This window comes from Schistocerca serialis, chromosome 1 (assembly GCF_023864345.2).
Source record: "Schistocerca serialis cubense isolate TAMUIC-IGC-003099 chromosome 1, iqSchSeri2.2, whole genome shotgun sequence".
In the NCBI taxonomy this organism is placed as follows: Eukaryota; Metazoa; Arthropoda; class Insecta; order Orthoptera; family Acrididae; genus Schistocerca; species Schistocerca serialis.
The window spans coordinates 570,980,138-571,000,491 of record NC_064638.1 but is presented as its reverse complement, the minus strand read 5'-3'; the positions used below and the strand labels follow the sequence as shown (position 1 = coordinate 571,000,491).

Here is a 20,354-nt window from a genome sequence, read left to right as displayed (position 1 = left end):
AGCTTCCTGCTTACTGTCGTCAGGAGAATTTTTCGAAATGTTCTTGAAGACAACGCATGCTAATATGTTCACAGATATCTCGCGTATCTACTTTCGCAGAAGAAATGAATTTCCAGATTACGGTGTGGTAAAATACGCAAAATCTTCGTATTCTTGCAGAAAACGTATCGTTTTAGTTCTGGAGGGAAGCGAAAGGAGATTTAACTCCTAGATGACATAACCAGTCGGTATCGAGTGACGCTGAGAACGAAGTCAGTGTTACGTTTCGTTACGTAACAGAGGAGAGTGGAGGCGGAAATAGCTGTTGATTTTTCAGTCGGCATATAGGTTACGGCGGTTGTCCGGGCTGCAGCCCTAAGCGCGCAGGTTCCAGGAGCTTAGCTGTCAGCGCAGAGAATCGCGTTAACAGTGAACGTGCGGTCGTCGCGGCCCGAGGCCTTGGCTACCGGCGGACCGCCGCATCTGCAAACCTGATGGCTAGCTAGCCACAGGGCCCGCGCTGAACCACCGGGCCGCCTGCGAGGACAGCAGGTGGCGCCGCCGGCCGCCAGGTGGCAGGCCGGTAGCGCGCACCCTGTATAAAGACTTCGCCACAGGGATCGACCAGCTTTGCGTGCGCGCACCCGCTACGTCTTCGACAAGCTCGCCTCCCCCTGTTCCGCGCCAACAATGGTAAGTCTCAAAGCCTACGCTTTCCACGTGCTGTTGTTTACTTTCCTGGGCTGCATTTCTATTCTGTTATGCTGCTATTTTAATTTGTATCTTCCAGTTTGCCACCATTTTACAATATTTTTTGTCTACCTTAGAGAACATAGTTTTTAACGTAACTGGTGTTTCCTTCTTTTTTTCTTCTTTTTCATTACGTAAAGTCAAGCGGGAAAAATCGCGTGATTCTCATACTGGTTACAGGGTTCAACACCGCTGAAACTATTCGTGTTTTACAATCTCGTCCTCCGCCAGTGACGTGTGTCTACGCGAAACAAGTTGCTGCTTACGTATGCGTAGTTCACGTTTACTGATTGTCGCAGGAAAGTGTGTGACATGCTCCAACAGGCACCGTTTTCGATTTGTTAATTCATTGTAGCTTTGTAAAGTGATAAAAGGAAATATTAGGAGCTCGTACCATACGTACATCATTCTTAACTCACTGGAATGAATGCTGTGGAGTAACTTAATTTCTCGTTAATGCTGCTGTTTAAAAGAGGAAGTCGCTGTACAGAAATATTGTAGAATTTCGAAAGAAATCACAAAACATGTGCGCGCGAAAATTATGTAACGCTACAGCTTAGCACGTGTGGAATGCAGGCACGTTAAAATATGTACATTAATCACAGAGTATCAATACTGCATCAGATGAGCAGGACTGAGAAAATTCTATGCGGTTTACTTAGAAAAGCTACGCATGTGACTATGTACAGCGTCTAATGAGCGACGTTATTCCAATTTCAGTAAGGAGCAGACTGAACACTCAGGCATCGACGTCATCAGCTATAATTTTTTTAATTTTGTTTTTCTGGGGATCTACAGCCTCCTAATGCTTAAGAAAAGGAAATGTGGTCCGTAGGCCGGCCGCTGTGGCCGTGCGGTTCTAGGCGCGTCAGTCTTGAACCGCGAGAACGCTACGGTCGCAGGTTCGAATCCTACCTCGGGCATGGATGTGTGTGATGTCCTTAGGTTAGGTAGGTTTAAGTAGTTCTAAGTTCTAGGTGACTGATGACCTCAGCTGTTAAGTCCCATAGTGCTCAGAGCCATTTTGTGGTCCGTAGTAGGCTGTGATGTAGATGATCTTTATATAAATCGTGTGATAAGCTCGTTTCGACGACTTGTCATTTTCTCTCAAATGATGTGAAGGGTTACTGTGTATCTGGTTAAGGTAAGACGATATATACGTTTTTGAGAGGATCGTTTTAGCTCCCTCGTGTGTCTAACAAGGGGTGCCCAGAAATGTCATTTATACTCGCAATCTTTTTGCGTTTTTGGTATCTACTATCTCTTCAAAAATGGCTCTGAGCACGATGGGACTCAACTTCTGAGCTCATTAGTCCCCTAGAACTTAGAACTAGTTAAACCTAACTAATCTAAGGACATCACAAACATCCATGCCCGAGGCAGGATTCGAACCTGCGACCGTAGCAGTCTTGCGGTTCCAGACTGCAGCGCCTTTAACCGCACGGCCACTTCGGCCTGCTCTACTATCTCTACTTATCCATTTTAGCAAAATACAAACCAAACATACAGGCATACGTTTATGTGTATAAATTGAGGATTCTGCTCGTTCGTCAATAATAATATAATTTTAAAAATATGAAAATTGTGTTTCTGTGGATAACTCTTCTCTAAAAAAGTGTCGGTAGTTTGCCTTCTTGTGTCTATACGCAGCATTCACACACTGATCACCTGCGATGTAAGGCATTCGTTATGTCTGGCTCGCCAGCAATTAATGGACTGTTCAGTTCTCAGTATTTTATGAAATTTGTACTTATTTCGTATACTATGGCTAATGTATTGCATAAAATAATTTATTGTCTGTTTGTATGCCTTTTAGTCTTTGGTCGTTGTGTGTCTGATATACAACACATCAACTAAATCTGGCACGGCAGCAATATATATAATGTGCCTCTCACATGTACTATCGATAGTCGTACAGTGATTGGATGTAGGTATATCTCTGGCAACGAAATATCATCTGCCGTTAGTTGTCAAGCTGTAGTACTTAGAGCAAAGATCGCAATACGATGTTTGAAATTGTCGAGTTATTGTGGACCCATTCCCAACGTAAGGATGGAATATGATGTCTACTTCTTATGTGTAGTGAAAAATAAACAGACAATTTTGACGTGTAATATGTAATAATACACATGTGAATAGTAATTTAGTACTATAAGGTGCTATGTTAGTGTGAGATGTGTAATGTGTTACACATGGCGATGTATGCAGACAATGTGATGCTTTTTCCGTTGGTTTTACAGGTGCTCGAAAATGACAAGTCGTCGAAATTAGCTAATCGCATGGTTTAAGTAAAACTCGTCTACATCACTGCCTACTGCGGACCATGTTATCTTTTATTAATAAATCGCTATAATACTGATATTTGATACTTTATTTTAGTCAGTGCGGACAGCAGCCACACACATAGATGAATGCTTGACACAGTTTAGAAAACTAAGAGCTTCGCATTTCGAGAAGTTATAACTTCTTTCTATTCAACAGAGGATACGTGGGGGGAGGGGGAGGATTACGCGATGGATGATAGTGGAATGCTCTTTTTGTACCGAAGCGACGGAGCCTGAAAAGAACCTGTATGTGGAAAAAAAGTTATGGTGTTCTTCCGTGTAGAAAGTGGGCGTCGCGGTAACACAAGTATTTCCAAAGTACGCCCTGTAACCAGCTGCAAACGAACTGACTGCTCTTGAATGCATGTGCTATTGCCTTGTCAAACTGCCTCCTATTGTATCTCAGTAGCGGGAACAGGTGCGCTCCACTCACGTCATTGTTGCGGTACTCCTCAATCGAAACTTTAATTTTAGCCAGACAGAACGTCTGCCCTATGATGAGTACTAAAGCTGCAAGTATACGGTGCGAAGCTCAACTTTTTCATCTCAAATAACTGCCGGCTCGCTAAAGATATTTATAATCTATATTCAACTGCAGGAATAGTATCGAATCTGGGACCGCATCAAACCAAGACCAATGCATTTTTACAACTTCTTTAATCGCCGAGATACAAAACCATCGACGTTTCGTAATATAACTATATTTTTTGTCGCAGAGTTGTAAGAGCTGTATGCTACAAATTCAGTGATATTATTATTCATTGTAAATCAGTCAGTAGCTTGCACAGTAAAAATGCATTGAAACAGAAATTTCTGTGCTGTTGTTGCGGCCATTTGAATGGCGCACCCTCGGATGTTTTCTCCACAATCCACGAATACCAGCGCTGCGCCGTCAAGGTAAGCGATACGAGATTTTCGCGCCACACTCGACGGATCTTCTACCCGTTGTTTTCTATGCTGTATAAAAGGAGGGGCGCAACTACGTAGTGGCAGCGGGGTGCGTGTCCAGGATGTCGATTCCGTGAGGGCATAGTTTTGAACCGGGCGAAGAAAAACGAAGGAGGGTGAAAGTAAAAGTAACATGGAGGGGTTGAAGGAAGAAGGGGAAGAAAATAAAGATGATGATGATGGTGATGATGTTTAGTTTGTGGGGCGCTCAATAGCGCGGTTATCAGCGCCCATACAAATTCCCAACCTTTGCTCAGTCGAAACTCGCCACTGTCATGAATGATGATGAAATGATGAGGACAACACAAACACCGAGTCATCTCGAGGCAGGTGAAAATCCCTGACCCCGCCGGAAATCGAACCTGGGACCCCGTGCTCGGGAAGCGAGAACGCGACCGCGAGACCATGAGCTGTGGACGAGAAGAAGAAGAGGGCACTAAGACGGGAAGGGGGGGGGGGGGAAGGGGGGTGTATGAAAGATAATTATGAGGAGATTCGGCTTGAACTACTGGAGCAACAGTCTTGTAAGACCTACCTTTTCCAGGTACCCAGACAATTGTTTCTTGTTTTCGACAACTAGATGTAACCATTCTCATTATGCCAAATGAGACGATGCAACGAAAGGGCAAAGCACATTTTTTGCGTTCGTTGTTATGTCTGTTGCGGCTTTGCACTGATGCGTAACGAAACGATAAAAAATAAATCACTTTATTGTTGCGAGCAATACGACTTTGGACTGTGTTTGAACTGTGTCATATAACAAAGAATTATTGAAATGTGTACCTTTTGCTTAGTTAGAAAGTTGTGTTCAACCCAATAAACGAATAAACAGGAAGGGCAGCGATCAGTATTAAACAAAAACTGGAGTGATGTTGGTTTGTGGGAGAAAAAATGGGTTGGGGGGGGGGGGGGAGGAGGGAGAGCTGTCGGAGTTTACACTGCGCGCCAGCTACCGCTGTTAGGTCATTGTGTAGAGTTACACTCCACACAAACACTTTAAAAAAGACATTCGAACGCTTACGTTTATATTCAGTGTTACCATACTCATCTATTTCAGCAAAACCTTTTACTGCTGTTCCCACTCTGCATTTTATTTACACCTACGTATATACTCCGCAAGCCACCGGAGGAGGGTATCATGTACCACTACACGTCATTTCCTTTCCTGTTCTACTCGCAAATAGAACGAGGGAAAAACTACTTTCTACACGCCTCCGTACGGTCCCTAATCCCTCTAATCATATATTCGTGGTCCTTTCACGAATTGTACGTTGGCGACGTAGAATCGATCTTCAGTCGGCCTCAACTGCCGTTCCTCTAAATCTCCGCAATAGTGCCTCACGAAAAGAGTGCCGCTTTCCCTCCAGTGATTTCCTTTTGAGTTCTTGAAGCATTTCCGCAATACTTGCTTGGTGACCGAACCTATCGGTAACAAATCCAGCTGCACGCCTCTGAATTGCTTCAAAGTCTTCCTTTAATCAGATCTGGTTGGGATCTCAAAAACTCGAGCAATAATCAAGAATGGGTCGCATTAGCTTTCTATACACGGTATCCTTCGTAGATGAACTTCACTTTCCCAAAATTCGCCCCACAAAACAGAGTCGAGCATCCGTCTTACCGACTATCAACCCCACGTGCTCATTTTTATACCCTTTTTATTTCTGTCGTCAGTTATTTCGCTATCCAAGTAGTAAAATTCGTGTAATACTTTCAACGGCTTACTTCCCACTCTAATTCCTTCAGGATCACCTCAGTCAATTCGACTACGCTCCACTGCCCTCGTATGTTAACACTAGCCACTTGCTCTGCGGGGGTGATACTATGTATTTATTTCCAGACAAATTGTTTGTGATACGTAGTGATATACGCAACCCATTCTCGTGAATAAGTTATCTATTGGCGAAACCCGTATTAAAGTCCCTAAATCAATTCCTGGTTAAAAAAATGGTTCAAATGGCTCCGAGCACTATGGGACTTAACTTCTGAGGTCATAAGTCCCCTAGAACTTAGAACTATTTAAACCCAATTAACCTAAGGACATCACACACATCCATGCCCGAGGCAGGATTCGAACCTGCGACCGTAGCGGTCGCGCGGTGCCAGACTGTAGCGCCTAGAACCGCTCGGCCACCTCGGCCGGCTCAATTCCTGGGATAAGCCTTCATAGACAACAGTGAAACGCAGTGGGCCACTTATTATAATATATACACTGAGGTGATAAAGACATGGTATAGCGATATGCACATATAGAGCTGGTTGTAGTATGACGTACACGAGGAATAAAAGGGCAGCGCATTGGTGGAGCTGCCATTTGTGCTCAGGTGATTCATGTGAAAAGATCCCCGACGTGATTATGATCGCACGACGAAGACAAAAGACTTTCAACGCGGAATGGTAGTTGGAGGTAGACGCTTGGGACATTCCATTTCGGAAATCGTTAGGGAATTCAGTATTCCGAGGTCCACAGTGTCAAGAGTGTGCCGGGAATACCACATTTCAGGCATTAACTAGCACCACGAATAAAGCAGGGTCCGACGATCTTCACTTAACAGCCGACAGCAGCGGCGTTTGCGTAGAGTTGTCAGTGCTAAAAGTCAAACAAAACTGCGTGAAAAAACCGCGTAAATCAATGTGGGACGTACGACGAACGTATCCGTTAGCACAGTGCGGCGAAATTTGGCGTTTATGGGCTATGGCAGCAGAAGACCGACGCGAGTGCCTTTGTTACCAGCTTGATATCGCCTGCCTTATTTAACTGTCAGTAGAGTATAACTATATCAATTAAGGTACTATTATTGTATTAGTGTACAATATTGTATTGAAAAACAAACTGCGGGTCCATATTACCACCACTTCCTATATATAGTACTTTTCCCGGCTTACATGCTTCATGCCAAACATTAACATATTAACTCATTTGTAAAGTAATCAGACGTTCGTGGCTGTTTTATACATCGGTCTGAGATTCCTTAAATACTTGGAAATAAGGGTTTAGTGGTTATTCTCTATAATACGTAGCTTTATCACAGAAGAGTTGAGTGCGTTCGAAGGATGACTCGGTTTTAACGTCTCGTCGACGATGATGTCCTTAGAGACGGAGCATAAGCTCGTATGGAAGAAGAATCCTTCCTAAGGGAATTCTTTCATGTTACTCGACCTTACGTACATTTGTTCAGTGTAGGAGAAAATAATATTTCGATGTGGGATGTGCTGTTTATGTGTTTCTGTTGGTAGTCATCATAAGTGAAGAGAGGATACAGTACATCCTCGGCACATAGCTCATTCTTCTTCCATAGCACCAAGTGTATCACGAAGCATATCAGTTGATTCCACCAACAATATCACATATTATTCTACGGTGTATTATGGAATTTCCACAGTTAAGCGCTGTCGGGCGTGGTCGGCACTTGGATGGGTGACCATCCGGGCCGCCATGCGCTGTTTCCATTTTTCGGGGTGCATTCAGCCTCGTGATGCCAATTGAGGAGCTACTCGACCGCATAGTAGCGGCTTCGGTCAAGAATACCATCATAACGACCAGGAGAGCGGTGTGCTGACCCCACGCCCCTCCTCTCCGCATCCTCCTCTAAGGATGACACGGCGGTCGGATGGTCCCGGTAGGCCACTCGTGCCCTGAAGACGGAGTGCTTTGTATTATGGAACTTAGCACAGGGTACTCACAAACAATCTGTTCAACAAAAAAGTATGTCTTTGTTTCCCCCTTTTTGCAGGCCAAACCCTGGTGATTACAATTTTGTACACCGTCAAGATTCGAAGCAACTATCTTACGACTAAGTACTACATATCAATAATTACCGACCACTACCAAAAAAAAAATGGTTCAAATGGATCTGAGCACTATGGGACTCAACTGCTGAGGTCATCAGTCCCCTAGAACTTAGAAGTACTTAAACCTAACTAACCTAAGGACATGACACACATCCATGCCCGAGGCAGGATTCGAACCTGCGACCGTAGCGGTCGCGCAGTTCCAGACTGCAGCGCCTAGAACCGCTCGGCCACTCCGGCCGGCACCGACCACTACAACGGCTAGTTCTTTCTGCTTCGTTTATTATCTCGCAGAGAACATGTGTTCTAAGCGACGTCGTAGACGATTACCCGTTGGGCAGAATTAACCTCGCCGATATTCCGTGATATCTGTAAGAAACGTGAAGAACGCAGAGAACATGTTACGCATCGCTGGCGTGCCGCGGCGTTGAAGGTTGTGATGCATCTAGTCTCTTGTGGAAGCAAGTGGTCGAAGTGCACTAGGTAGCACGTCCTCCTGCAGACGGAGCTTCCGTGCGCTGTTAGAGATCGGAAAACATTTCTGCACTGCCGGTCGACGTTCACCTCAATGGCGCAGCGGTACTTGACATGCATTGTCCCCAGTGGAACTGATGAGGTATTCGTGTATTTCCAGGTTCGGTTACGTGTTTTCTCTTCGTGGTGCTCAGAGACGACAGTGTACTGTGAAAGTTGTCTACAAACCCGTGTAATTTTTTTTGCTGTTGAAATCCCTCGTCTCTTAGGGCGTACATTAATCGCCAATAAATTTTCCTGTATCTGTAAGTAACTAGGTAATTGCCACAATTAATTTTCAGTCTGCAACGGCACGTGCGCCGACTAGAAAATCCCTGACAGCCACTAAGCGAGTGGTCGTCACACTTGTTTGCTCAACAATGTGGGGCAGAACATCGGGCCGCATATCTACCGATGATACACTACTGCCCATTAAAGTTGCTACACCAAGAAGAAATGCAGATGATAAATGGGTATTCACTGGACAAATATATTATACTAGAACTGACATGTGATTACATTTTCACGCAATTTGGGTGCATAGATCCTGAGAAATCAGTACCCAGAACAACCACCTCTGGGCGTAATAACGGCCTCGATACGCCTGGGCATTGAGTCAAACAGAGCTTGGATGGCGTGTACAGGTACAGCTGCCCATGCAGCTTCAACACGATACCACAGTTCATCAAGAGTAGTGACTGGCGTGTTGTGACGAGCCAGTCGCTCGGCCACCATTGACCAGACGTTTTCAATTCGTGAGAGATCTGAAGAATGTCCTGGCCAGGGGAGCAGTCGAACATTTTCTGTATCCATAAAGGCCCGTAAAGGACCTGCAATATGCGGTCGTGCATTATCCTTATCCTGCTGAAATGTAGGGTTTCGCAGGGATCGAGTGAAGGGTAGAGCCACGGGTCGTAACACATCCGAAATGTAACGCCCACTGTTCAAAGTGCCCTCAATGCGAACAAGAGGTACCGAGACGTGTAACCAATGGCACCCCATACCATCACGCCGGGTGATACGCCAGTATGGCGATGACGAATACACGCTTCCAATGTGCGTTCACCGCGATGTCGCCAAACACGGATGCGACCATCGTGAGGCTGTAAATAAAACCTTGATTCATCCAAAAAATGACGTTTTGCCATTCGTGCACCAAGGTTCGTCGTTGAGTACACCATCACATGCGCTCATGTGGTGCAGCGTCAAGGGTAACCGCAGCCATGGTCTCCGAGCTGAAAGTCCATGCAGCTGCAAACGTCGTCGAACTGTTCGTGCAGATGGTTGTTGTCTTGCAAACGTCCCCATCTGTTGACTCAGGGATCGAGACGTGGCTGCACGATCCGTTACAGCCATGCGGATAAGATGCCTGTCATCTCGACTGCTAGTGATACGAGGCCGTTGGGATCCAGCACGGCGTTCGGTATTACCCTCCTGAACCTACCGATTCCATATTCTGCTAACAGTCATTGGATCTCGATCAACGCGAGCAGCAATGTCGCGATACGATAAACCACAATCGCGATAGGCTACAATCCGACCTTTATCAAAGTCGAAAACGTGATGGTACGCATTTCTCCTCCTTACACCAGCCATCACATCAACGTTTCACCAGGCAACGCCGGTCAACTGCTGTTTGTGTATGAGAAGTCGGCTGGAAACTTTCCTCATGTCGGCACGTTGTAGGTGTCGCCACCGGCGCCAACCTTGTGTGAATGCTCTGGAAAGCTAATCATTTGCATATCACAGCATCTTCTTCCTGTCGATTAAATTTCACGTCTGTAGCACTTCATATTAGTGGTGTAGCAATTTTGACGGCCAGTAGTGTAGTTGCTAGATGGTTATCATAAAATGCGGACTGAGAACCGCGGGCGGCACGAATACTTGATTCTAGGCTGTACCTGGGACAGTTGTCCGTAATATCCTTTCTTCCGAAACGCTAGTCCAGTAAGGTACATAAGAGAATATCTGTGGAGTTTTGAAGATGAAGAAGATACACCGGCGGTAATAGAGCCGTGAGGGCGACTCGTTGACTTATGCTTCGGTAGCTGCTTCGGTAGAGCACTTGGCAGGGAAAAGCAGAGGTCCCAGGTTCGAGTGCCGGTTCAGCACACAGTAATAGCCTGCCAGTACGCTTCGACTACATAATTTGTTACTGCATTGTTATGAAATTTGTGTATTGGACTCACTGAGATACATGTTCTTCAACTTCTGTAGGTCTTCCTCAACTGTAGGTATCGACTGGACGTTCTCTACTTTCCTCTGTCCCGAGCCTCCGTTAAGCTGTCTACAACCTCGCCCACTTTTAATGTCATCCAGCATTCCACGAATACATTTTACCTTTGATGGCGCTTTGTTACAGGCAACTCCTTCGATGTACATGCGCTAGCAAGTTGTTGTCTTCATTCCTATGATTTCCAACAGTTTTCCTCTCTTATCGTATAAGTAACTTTCATCCTCTGTTCAAAATGGCTCTGAGCACTATGGGACTCAACATCTTAGGTCATAAGTCCCCCAGAACTTAGAACTACTTAAACCTAACTAACCTAAGGACATCACACACACCCATGCCAGAGGCAGGATTCGAACCTGCGACCGTAGCAGCCTCGCGGTTCCGGACTGCAGCGCCAGAACCGCACGGCCACCGCGGCCAGCTTTCATCCTCTGTACTTCATTTTGTCAGTCCATTTAGCTTCAAGAGTTCTGCCCCTTAACCACATTTAAAAAGTATCCTAGTATATCTCCTGTTTCTTTTAGACTGTTAATGACGTATTGGCATACAAACAATAAACTGCACATCGCCGATTCTTTAAAGCTTCGGTCTCACGTGCATAAAACAACTTCAAATGTCTGATTACTTTAGAAATAACTTAATGTGTTAAATATCTGACGTTAGCATATATGCGAGAAAAAGTCTGTTTAAAGTTTGTTGGAAGGTCTAAGTTTTATCATCTCAAATTCTCGATGAATGTAAAAATGGTTCAAATGGCTCTGAGCACTATGGGACTTAATTTCTTGGGGTCATCAGTCCCCTAGACTTAGAAGTACTTAAACCCAACTAACCTAAGGACAATACACACATCCATGCCCGAGGCAGGATTCGAACCTGCGACCGTAGCAGTCGCGCGGTTCCAGACTGTAGCGCCTAGAACCGCTCGGCCACCTTGGCCGGCTAGCCGTTTAGTAACATACACTTGTGTGCAGAACGGAGGCTCGAAAGTAACTTTCGCATTATGTGTCACAGTCTAGTAACATATCTCGTTGAAACATGGAGCACAGATAGAAAGAACTGCTACAATATACTACAGAAGCTAATGGAAAGAAATACGCAATGAGACAACCATAAATGACATTTTATTTAATGAGAATAATTACAGTGATGTCGTCACGATGTATGATGGCCGCTGGATATCACAAAAGGCGGGGTACGGTTCTTAACCGTGTGTGATCAGCAGGGACGGCAATGCCGGATGACCATTGTTGCGTGTGGACGTGCTTCAGTAATTCTCCCCAACGCACCCCACATATGATCGATGATATTTCAGTCAGGAGAACGGGCAGGCCAGTCCATTCGCCAAATATCCTCTTGTTCAAAGAGCTCATCCACCTGCGCTTTCGATGCGGTCGCGCGTTTAATCCATAAAAATCAAGTCGGGGCAAAATGCACGCTCGAAAAGATGCGCATGGGGAGGGACTAAAGGTGTATTCACGTTGGCGGTGAGTGGACCCTGTTCAAAGATTTAGATGTCGGCACACCTATGCAACTTTATGCTTCCACACGCCATAACACCTGGACCACCAAAACAATAATGTTCGACAATGTTCCGCGGTGCGCTAAGTGTTCTCACCCCTCTCCATATGAGGGTACGTACAGCATTGTCGAACACGATCACTTTGGTGGTCCAGGTGTATGGGTGTGTGGAGCCATAATGTTGTACTAGCATACTGACACCCACATCTTTGAAATCTATATTGTGGTAGTTCTATATATGGTCGAAGTTTCTTCGAGCTATATCTCTTGGCAGTGACGCATCATGGGAAAGTTGGTTTCGTTCTTACGTTTTGTACACAGTTGTATATACTACACTCTAGACTAGGCTTTTAAGCAAATGTCTTTTTCTCGTTTTGTCGAAATTATCTTTGCTGTGAGCAAGTCTTTCATCTAATCAAAAAGCTCTTTTAACCACAGATGTTCTACTTCTTATTACCTCCACACATCTTCTATTGTTTCTCTAACATCATAAGTCAGCAGAATAAAAAAATATTATACAGCATGACCATGAAGTCTTTTCCTCAAGACAAAAAATTATTTCTAAGGAACTATATTAGATACAACTGTGCGGTTTGTTACAAATGGTACCTTAAGTCATAAGGTTTTTTTATGGATACATTTTCATATGTGCCCAATTTCTTGCCTATAGAACATCTAGGCAGTTCCAAATTTCTCTCCATGTCTTTGCAAACTTCACTTCCGTCACCGCGTCTGCAACATGGCGTGTTCGAGCCACAAGTGTTTACACGTCAAGATCTGGTATATTCAACAATTTATCTTTAATGCAACCCCACAAAAATATCAAGACGGGTTATGTCTGCTGAACGTGGTGGCCATGATGGTGGACTGTCTCTATAGATCCATCCTAAAAACTAACGAACCAGTAACGCCGGCCGTTGTGACCAAGCGGTTCTAGGCGCTTGAGTCCGAAACGGCACGTCTGCTACGGTCGCAGGTCCGAATACTGCCTCGGGAATGGATGTGTGTGATGTCCTTAGGTTAGTTAGGTTTAAGTCGTTCTAAGTCTAGGGGACTGATGACCTCACATGTTAAGTCCCATAGTGCACAGAGCCATTTGAACGATTTGAACCAGTAACCCACAGGGTGGCGGTGCACCATCTTATTGAATCACAACCCACGGCTCAAATTCCTGCAACTGACGTGCGAAGTAAAAGTCCGACGCGTCCAGGTTAACTGTTATCGTAATGGTAGACTCAAGGACAAAGAGAGGTCTAATAACTGTGTTGCGATTGTGCCATAGCACACATTCCCTTCCGGGCTGTCCCTTATCTGCTGTACCACGATGTATGGATTCTCCGACCCCAGGGTCCGGACATTATGACTAGTTACTTCCGGGAGATGTGAAAATTCGCTTCATTCGAGAAGGAAACTATAAGGTCGCCGTTGCCTGCATCGAATGCTTCCGACATGTTCCTGGTGAACTCACCACGCCTGGACCTATCATCAGGGTGTAAAGCTTCGAGGAGTTAGTAGATATTCTATGGGGGTTTTGGAACACATTGCGGACGTATACGTACCGTCCTTAGCACCGTACCGCCCCGTGACATCACTACTGCTCGCTGCTTGCTCTCGCAGCTCTCCAGTGCAGATGTTACGCACGTGCGCGCACACACACACACACACACACACACACACACACACACACACACGCGCAGTCAGCATGTACTATGGATTTTTTTATTTTCTTTTTACAAATTTATCCAGTGTTGTGGGCATTGCTGAATCCAACCCACTTTACCAAATCTTTTCTTCCTTTCTTACGTATTATTTTCTCAACAATATATGTTGATGGATATTTAGTTTTTTGTAACTCTTCAACATAGAAAGCTCCAGCTATGGGCTGTGATTTGTAATCTTCAAGGAGGTCGTTCTCGGATTGGTTTCTTGCACTTTACGTATTTTGAAAATTTCCGTGGACCAATTGGCGGTGTACCCTCTGTCAAAGACTGTTTTCTGTTTACTAATTCTGACGTAATCACTAACTTTGAGTTTTGACTGGCGTGGATCAATCATTTTAATTTTGTTATACACAGTAGATAGAAGACTATTATCTTTTACATCCACTGGTCGCATTTTAATCGTTCTGTGTGTCATGTGATTATACTGTTTGCCCAGATCTTGTACAGTGTTAATCCATTTGTAGGAGCCCTGAGCAGTAAATTTTCGGAACATAAGACTCTTGAGAGTTCTGTTAAAGCGTTCAACTACGGAAGCTTTCATATTTACTTTTTATATATATTTTTTTAAGTGCATTTGCAACTGCAATTCCAGTTTTAGTCTTCAGAGCAGCGACCCATGCATATTTTGAATAAACGTCAATTACTGTTATCAAATACTTATACCCAGAATTCCATTTAGAATATGCAATCATATCGACTAAGTCTGCTTGATGGAGATCATCAAGTCCTTTCATGATAACAGACCGCCTGGGGTACGTTCGGCGAGCAGGACGATGAAGCTCATCAGCAATGGTAGCTTGCATCTTCCTTTTTTTATTCTAACTTCCTACTTACTGAAGGCATTATGCTTTTCGAAATGACACAGTTGTGATAAAAATGTTTGCCTACATGGAGCTGGAAGGGGGCGGAGACACGAGGAGGAGAAAGAGGAGCAAGGGAAAAAGAAAAAAGAAAGATAACAGATATTTTAGGAAGATGTTTTATTTTCAAAATACCATCGCATAATTAATCGTACATTAGTCTTTGCTAAACATCGATCATTTTCTTCATCAACAATATTGAAAGATTTTTTCAGCATTTTCAATGATGGACAATCCAGAGATTGCATGTTAACCACTCTGCCATGATCTGTGCCCAATAAAGTCGTCGTCCAATCTGCTTTTTCTAGACCCATTACCATAATGTAGTCACAAGATTTGCACAACTCCCACAGCGTATTTCTCGCAGTAAGTAGTGACACTCCATCCATTCCCCACTGCTGATGAAGATGATTGCGTGTCACCCACGAGCTTATCCTCTGAGTTTTTTCTGATGAGGTGCTGAATGCTAAAACTTGTGCGATAGTGACAAACTGCTCTGCAATAACTTGATTGCCGTCCACGAGGAGAGCAGCAACTTGTTTAGGCACAAAATTATTTGCATCGTCTTTGAATCCTTGCAGGTCTACGAAAGCTATCTTCATTCTGTCATGATGTGAGAAGGAAAAAAAAAAGAATTGATGAAGGTATCGTCTAATTTCGTTTAATGTTGCTAGTATCATTGTAAATCGCCATCCATCACCGACTTCTCTTGCCTGACAAACAGATAATGTCTCTCTCTCTCTATAGACGATAATGGCGATGATAAGAGGAGGAGGATAGAAGGAGCAGCCACCTCGGTGAAACATACACTGATAGCAGTTCTCTAAAAGCATCTCATTTTATTTGCTGTTTTTTTCAAAGCAGAAGTTATTACTTAAAAGCAAAAAATATGGATGTAGAGGATGCTGTATGACAATAATAGCAATGTTAGCAACAGCAGGAGGTTCGCAGCTGTCCAGGCCGGCCGAAGTGGCCGTGCGGTTAAAGGCGCTGCAGTCTGGAACCGCAAGCCCGCTACGGTCGCAGGTTCGAATCCTGCCTCGGGCATGGATGTTTGTGATGTCCTTAGGTTAGTTAGATTTAACTAGTTCTCAGTTCTAGGGGACTAATGACCTCAGCAGTTGAGTCCCATAGTGCTCAGAGCCATTTGAACCATTTTTGCAGCTGTCCAGGAGGGGCTTTAAACACCAGCTGTGTAAAAGGAAGAGAAGAAGACGAAGTCGGCTGGCAAAAAAGAAAAAAAAAATTTCATTGCGAAAGGTCATAGTGAACATCTGCGCATGTGATCGAGGCTGCCGGGACGTACCGTTTTTTCTTGTTCTCAACCATCTGGAGTAATCAGTTGCATCATTGCCCTTGCTTTTGGGCTGGCGGTCATTGTCCTCGTCCAACAGCTGATGTTATGTGATCGCATAAAGTGAATGCATGATACCGCAGGGTGGGAAAAGAAAAAAAAACCTCTCTCTGAGGATATGGAGGGACATTATCTGATAACATGACTAGCAAATAACACGGTAATATGATGCAGCACGCTGAGAGAAGAACCATACGAGTCTCTGCCAATAGCCTTTCGCTCTGCAAAGATTTGTCATATTTGTAAGGAAGCCTTTGAGGCAGGCGATGTGAAGCATCGTGATCATTGCCATTTTACAGGTGAGTACCGCGGTGCAGCGCATGCTAGCTGCAATGTAAACTACAGACCTCAGTTTACAGTGCCTGTCGTATTCCACAATCTGTCCAATTATGATAGTCATTTCGTAATTACAAATATTTGCGAGCAAATAGTCAATGAGAACGGGAGGAGGAAAACTAAATTAAATCCAGGCCGCGTTTCTATATTACCATCGAATATGGAGAAATACAAATCTTTCACGAAGAGCATTCAAGTAACACATAAAGACCGGCACTGCTACATAAATTTCCGATTTATAGATTCATTTAATTTTTTATCATGCTCGCTAGAAAAGTGTGCATCTTACCTAAAGCCAGAGGAACTCAGGATAGTGAGGAAATACTTTCCTGATGATCGTGAATTTTATTTAGTCAATCAGAAGGGTATATTTCAGTATGAGTATGTAAGTGATGAGAGTGTTTTATCAGAAGAACACTTACCTCCGATTCAGGAATTTAAAAGTTTGCTGACTGGTGGAAGAACTGTCTCAGAGTGTGATTATCAAAGGGCGTGCAATGTATGGCATTTGTTCAAGTGCAAGACCTGGGGGAATACTCCGATCTTTATTTAAAAATTGATGTGTTATTGTTAAGCGATGTTTTTGAAAATTTTCGAAATCTCTGCATTAAAACCTATGAGTTTGATCCTGCGCATTATGTTACTTCACCTGGATTGGCTTGGGATGCATTATTGAAAACTACCAAAGCAGAATTAGAACTCATTACAGACATTGAGCAACTTCAATTCATCGAACGAGGTACTACAGGCGGCATTGTTCACTGCTCGTGTAGACATGCTGTGGCAAACAACAGGTTCATGTCTAATTATGATGAAAATACTGATGAGTCCTATATTATTTACCTTGATGTTAATAGTCTTTACAGTACCTCCCAGTTTCACATTTTTCTTGGCTCAACCCTGAAATTGTTAAAACTTTTGATGTAAACAACATACCGGATGACTCTGATATAGGCTACATTCTGGAAGTAGATCTTGAATATCCTGAAAACATCCACGATATGCGTTCTGATATACCACTATGTCCTGAGAAAATGATACCACCATCTAGCTGTGTGGTAGGCAAGGCTAGTGCTCCCAAAAAATTAATTTCTACTTTGTATGATAAGAAAAATTATGTAATTCATTATAGAAATCTCAAACAGTCTTTGCAACATAATTTGAAATTGAGAAAGATTCACAGAGTACTGTCATTCAGACAACTTCCATGGATGAAACCATACATCGATATTAACGCACAGAAACGTATGGCAGCAAATAACGATTTTGAAAAGAATTTTTTTAAGCTAATGAATAACAGCGTCTTTGGTAAGACAATGCAAAATGTACGAAAGGGACATAAAACTAGTAACTTCATGGGATGGTAAATATGGAGCATCTGCAATGACTGCAAAACCAAATTTCAAAAGGAGCGTTATATTTCAGGAAAATTTAGTTGGTATTGAATTAGACAAACTCAATATAGTGTTTGACAAGCCTATATCTGTAGGTATGGCGATTTTAGACATTTCAAAGACGCGTCTTGTTGACTTTCATTATGGGTATATACTGAACAAGTTCCCTGTAAAAGATGTAAAACTGTGTTACACTGATACCGGTAGTTTAATTTACCATATTAAATCTCAAAATATTTATGAAGATATCAAAAGTGATGTGGAAAAATGGTTTGATACTTCAGATTTTCCTGTTAATAACAGATATAACATTCCACTTGTGAATAAAAAGGAGGTTGGACTATTTGTGCACAACTACAGGAGAAGTGCAGAGAACAGCAAAAGCCTTTACTACTTGTTTTCTACGATCTAGAAAAGGCCTTTGATACAGTTCCTAGAGAAGCCATGTAGATGGTCTTAAAACGCTTCGGCTGCCGTGATCATTTTATTGACTCGATTGAAGCTCTCCACGATGATAAGACTGGACAGGTCCTCTGCCAGAATGAAACAACTGGTGAATTCTCAATAACAAGTTGGCTTAAACAGGGATGCGTTCTTGCACCAACATTATTTGCATTGTATCTGGCAGCTATGCTTCACGAGACATCCGTAAACAATGCAGGAATAGAACTAAAGTACAGGTTCGATGGAGGATTATTCAACCAGTCCAGACTCCATTCAAAAAGGTTCACCAGTACCACTCGTGTGACAGAGCTGCAGTATGCTGATGACAATGCTTCTGCAGCTCATTCACCTGCAGAGTTGCAGCTGTCAGTTGATTCCTTCAGCAGGGCGTACGAACGATTTGGTCTCTCCAACAATATTCTGAAGACAAAGGTGATGGCGCAGCCAACTCCTGGCTCCTCCGTTCCTGATTTCAGTATATCCATTTATGATACACCCTTGGAACAAGTGGACCATTTCCTCTAACTAGGAAGCATACTGTCATCTAACTGCTCATCTGGAAAAGATGTGGAGAATAGATTACGTGCTGCCCGTGTAGCATTTGGACGTCTTACAAAGCGTGTCGTCCTGAATAAAGACCTAACACTGTATACCAAACTGATGGTGTACAAAGCTGTAGTCATTTCCCCCCTGCTATATGGTTGCGAAACCTGGACGTTATATTGCTGTGATCTGAAGAAACTAGAACGCTTCAACCAACAGAAGCTAAGATCTATCATGAACCTGAAATGGGATGATTTCATATCCAACACGGCTGTTCTTGAGAAAGCAAAAATGTATAGCACGGAAGCTCTTATCATTGGGCATCAACTCAGATGGGTCGGACAAGTCCAGCGGATGAAAAATGACAGACTTCCACGCCAAATGCTGTACAGCGGAGTGAGCACAGGTAAAAGGCCACGAGGTGCCCCTCTCAAAAATCATAAGGATCAGCACAAGAAAAATCTGAAAAACTTTAACATCGATCCGAGTAACTGGTCCACAATAGCAGAAGATCGAAGCCCCTGGCGCTCAGTTACCTCAAATGGTCTTCAAAACTTTGAGCTGGAACGGCGAAGAATGGAGAATGACATACGCCGGAGACGTAAACTCCTCCAGGCTCATCCACGTCCTCCACCTTCCATTAGCTGTGATGTCTGTGGCCGCCTGTTCCACGCTAGGATTGCATTGCTAAGCCATCAACGACACTTCCACGCCTGAACCGTGACAAAGGAAATCTCAGGAGAGAAATGAAAACTCGGATACGAGTATCAGCCGACGAACGATGTATATAATAAGAAAGCAATGTAATGGCGACATCTTGTGACTACATTATGGTAATGGGTCTAGAAAAAACAGATTGAACGACGACTTTATTGGGAACAGATCATGGCAGAGTGGTTAACATGCAATCTCTGGACTGTCCATCATTGAAAATGCTGAAAAAATCTTTCAATGTTGCTGATGAAGAAAATGATCGATGTTTAGCAAAGACTAATGTACGATTAATTATGCGATGGTATTTTGAAAATAAAACATCTACCTAAAATATCTGTTATCTTTCTTTTTTCTTTTTCCCTTGCTCCTCTTTCTCCTCCTCGTGTCTCCGCCCCCTTCCAGCTCCATATAGGCAAACGTTTTTATCACAACTGTGTCATTTCGAAAAGCATATTGCCTTCAGTAAGTAGGAAGTTAGAATAAAAAAAGGAAGATGCAAGCTACCATTGCTGATGAGCTTCATCGTCCTGCTCGCCGAACGTACCCCAGGCGGTCTGTTATCACGAAAGGACTTGATGATCTCCATCAAGCAGACTTAGCCGATATGATTGCATATTCTAAATGGAATTCTGGGTATAAGTGTTTGATAACAGTAATTGACGTTTATTCAAAATATGCCTCGGTCGCTGCACTAAAGACTAAAACTGGAATTGCAGTTGCAAACGCACTTAAAAAATATATATATAAAAAGTAAGCGGGCCCCAGTAAATTTTCAAACTGATCTAGGAAAGGAATTCTACATTACTAGTTTTAACAAGTTATTGCATAAACTCAGAATTAATCACTACTCCACTTTTTCAAATATGAAAGCTTCCGTAGTTGAACGCTTTAACAGAATTCTCAAGAGCCTTATGTTCCGAAAATTTACTGCTCA

General features: G+C 43.5%; 1 protein-coding gene across 1 annotated transcript in view; it reads left to right on the top strand.

Moving 5' to 3' along the window:
- The first annotated feature begins 586 nt into the window (after positions 1-586).
- Positions 587-20,354, top strand: part of LOC126476210 (pyridoxine/pyridoxamine 5'-phosphate oxidase-like) — a 199,502-nt gene continuing 179,734 nt past the window's right edge. Inside the window, exon 1 of the mRNA XM_050103527.1 lies at positions 587-672. Within this exon, the coding sequence (XP_049959484.1) occupies positions 670-672 (3 nt within the window). The 5' untranslated portion in view covers positions 587-669. The remainder of the gene's footprint in view (positions 673-20,354) is intronic.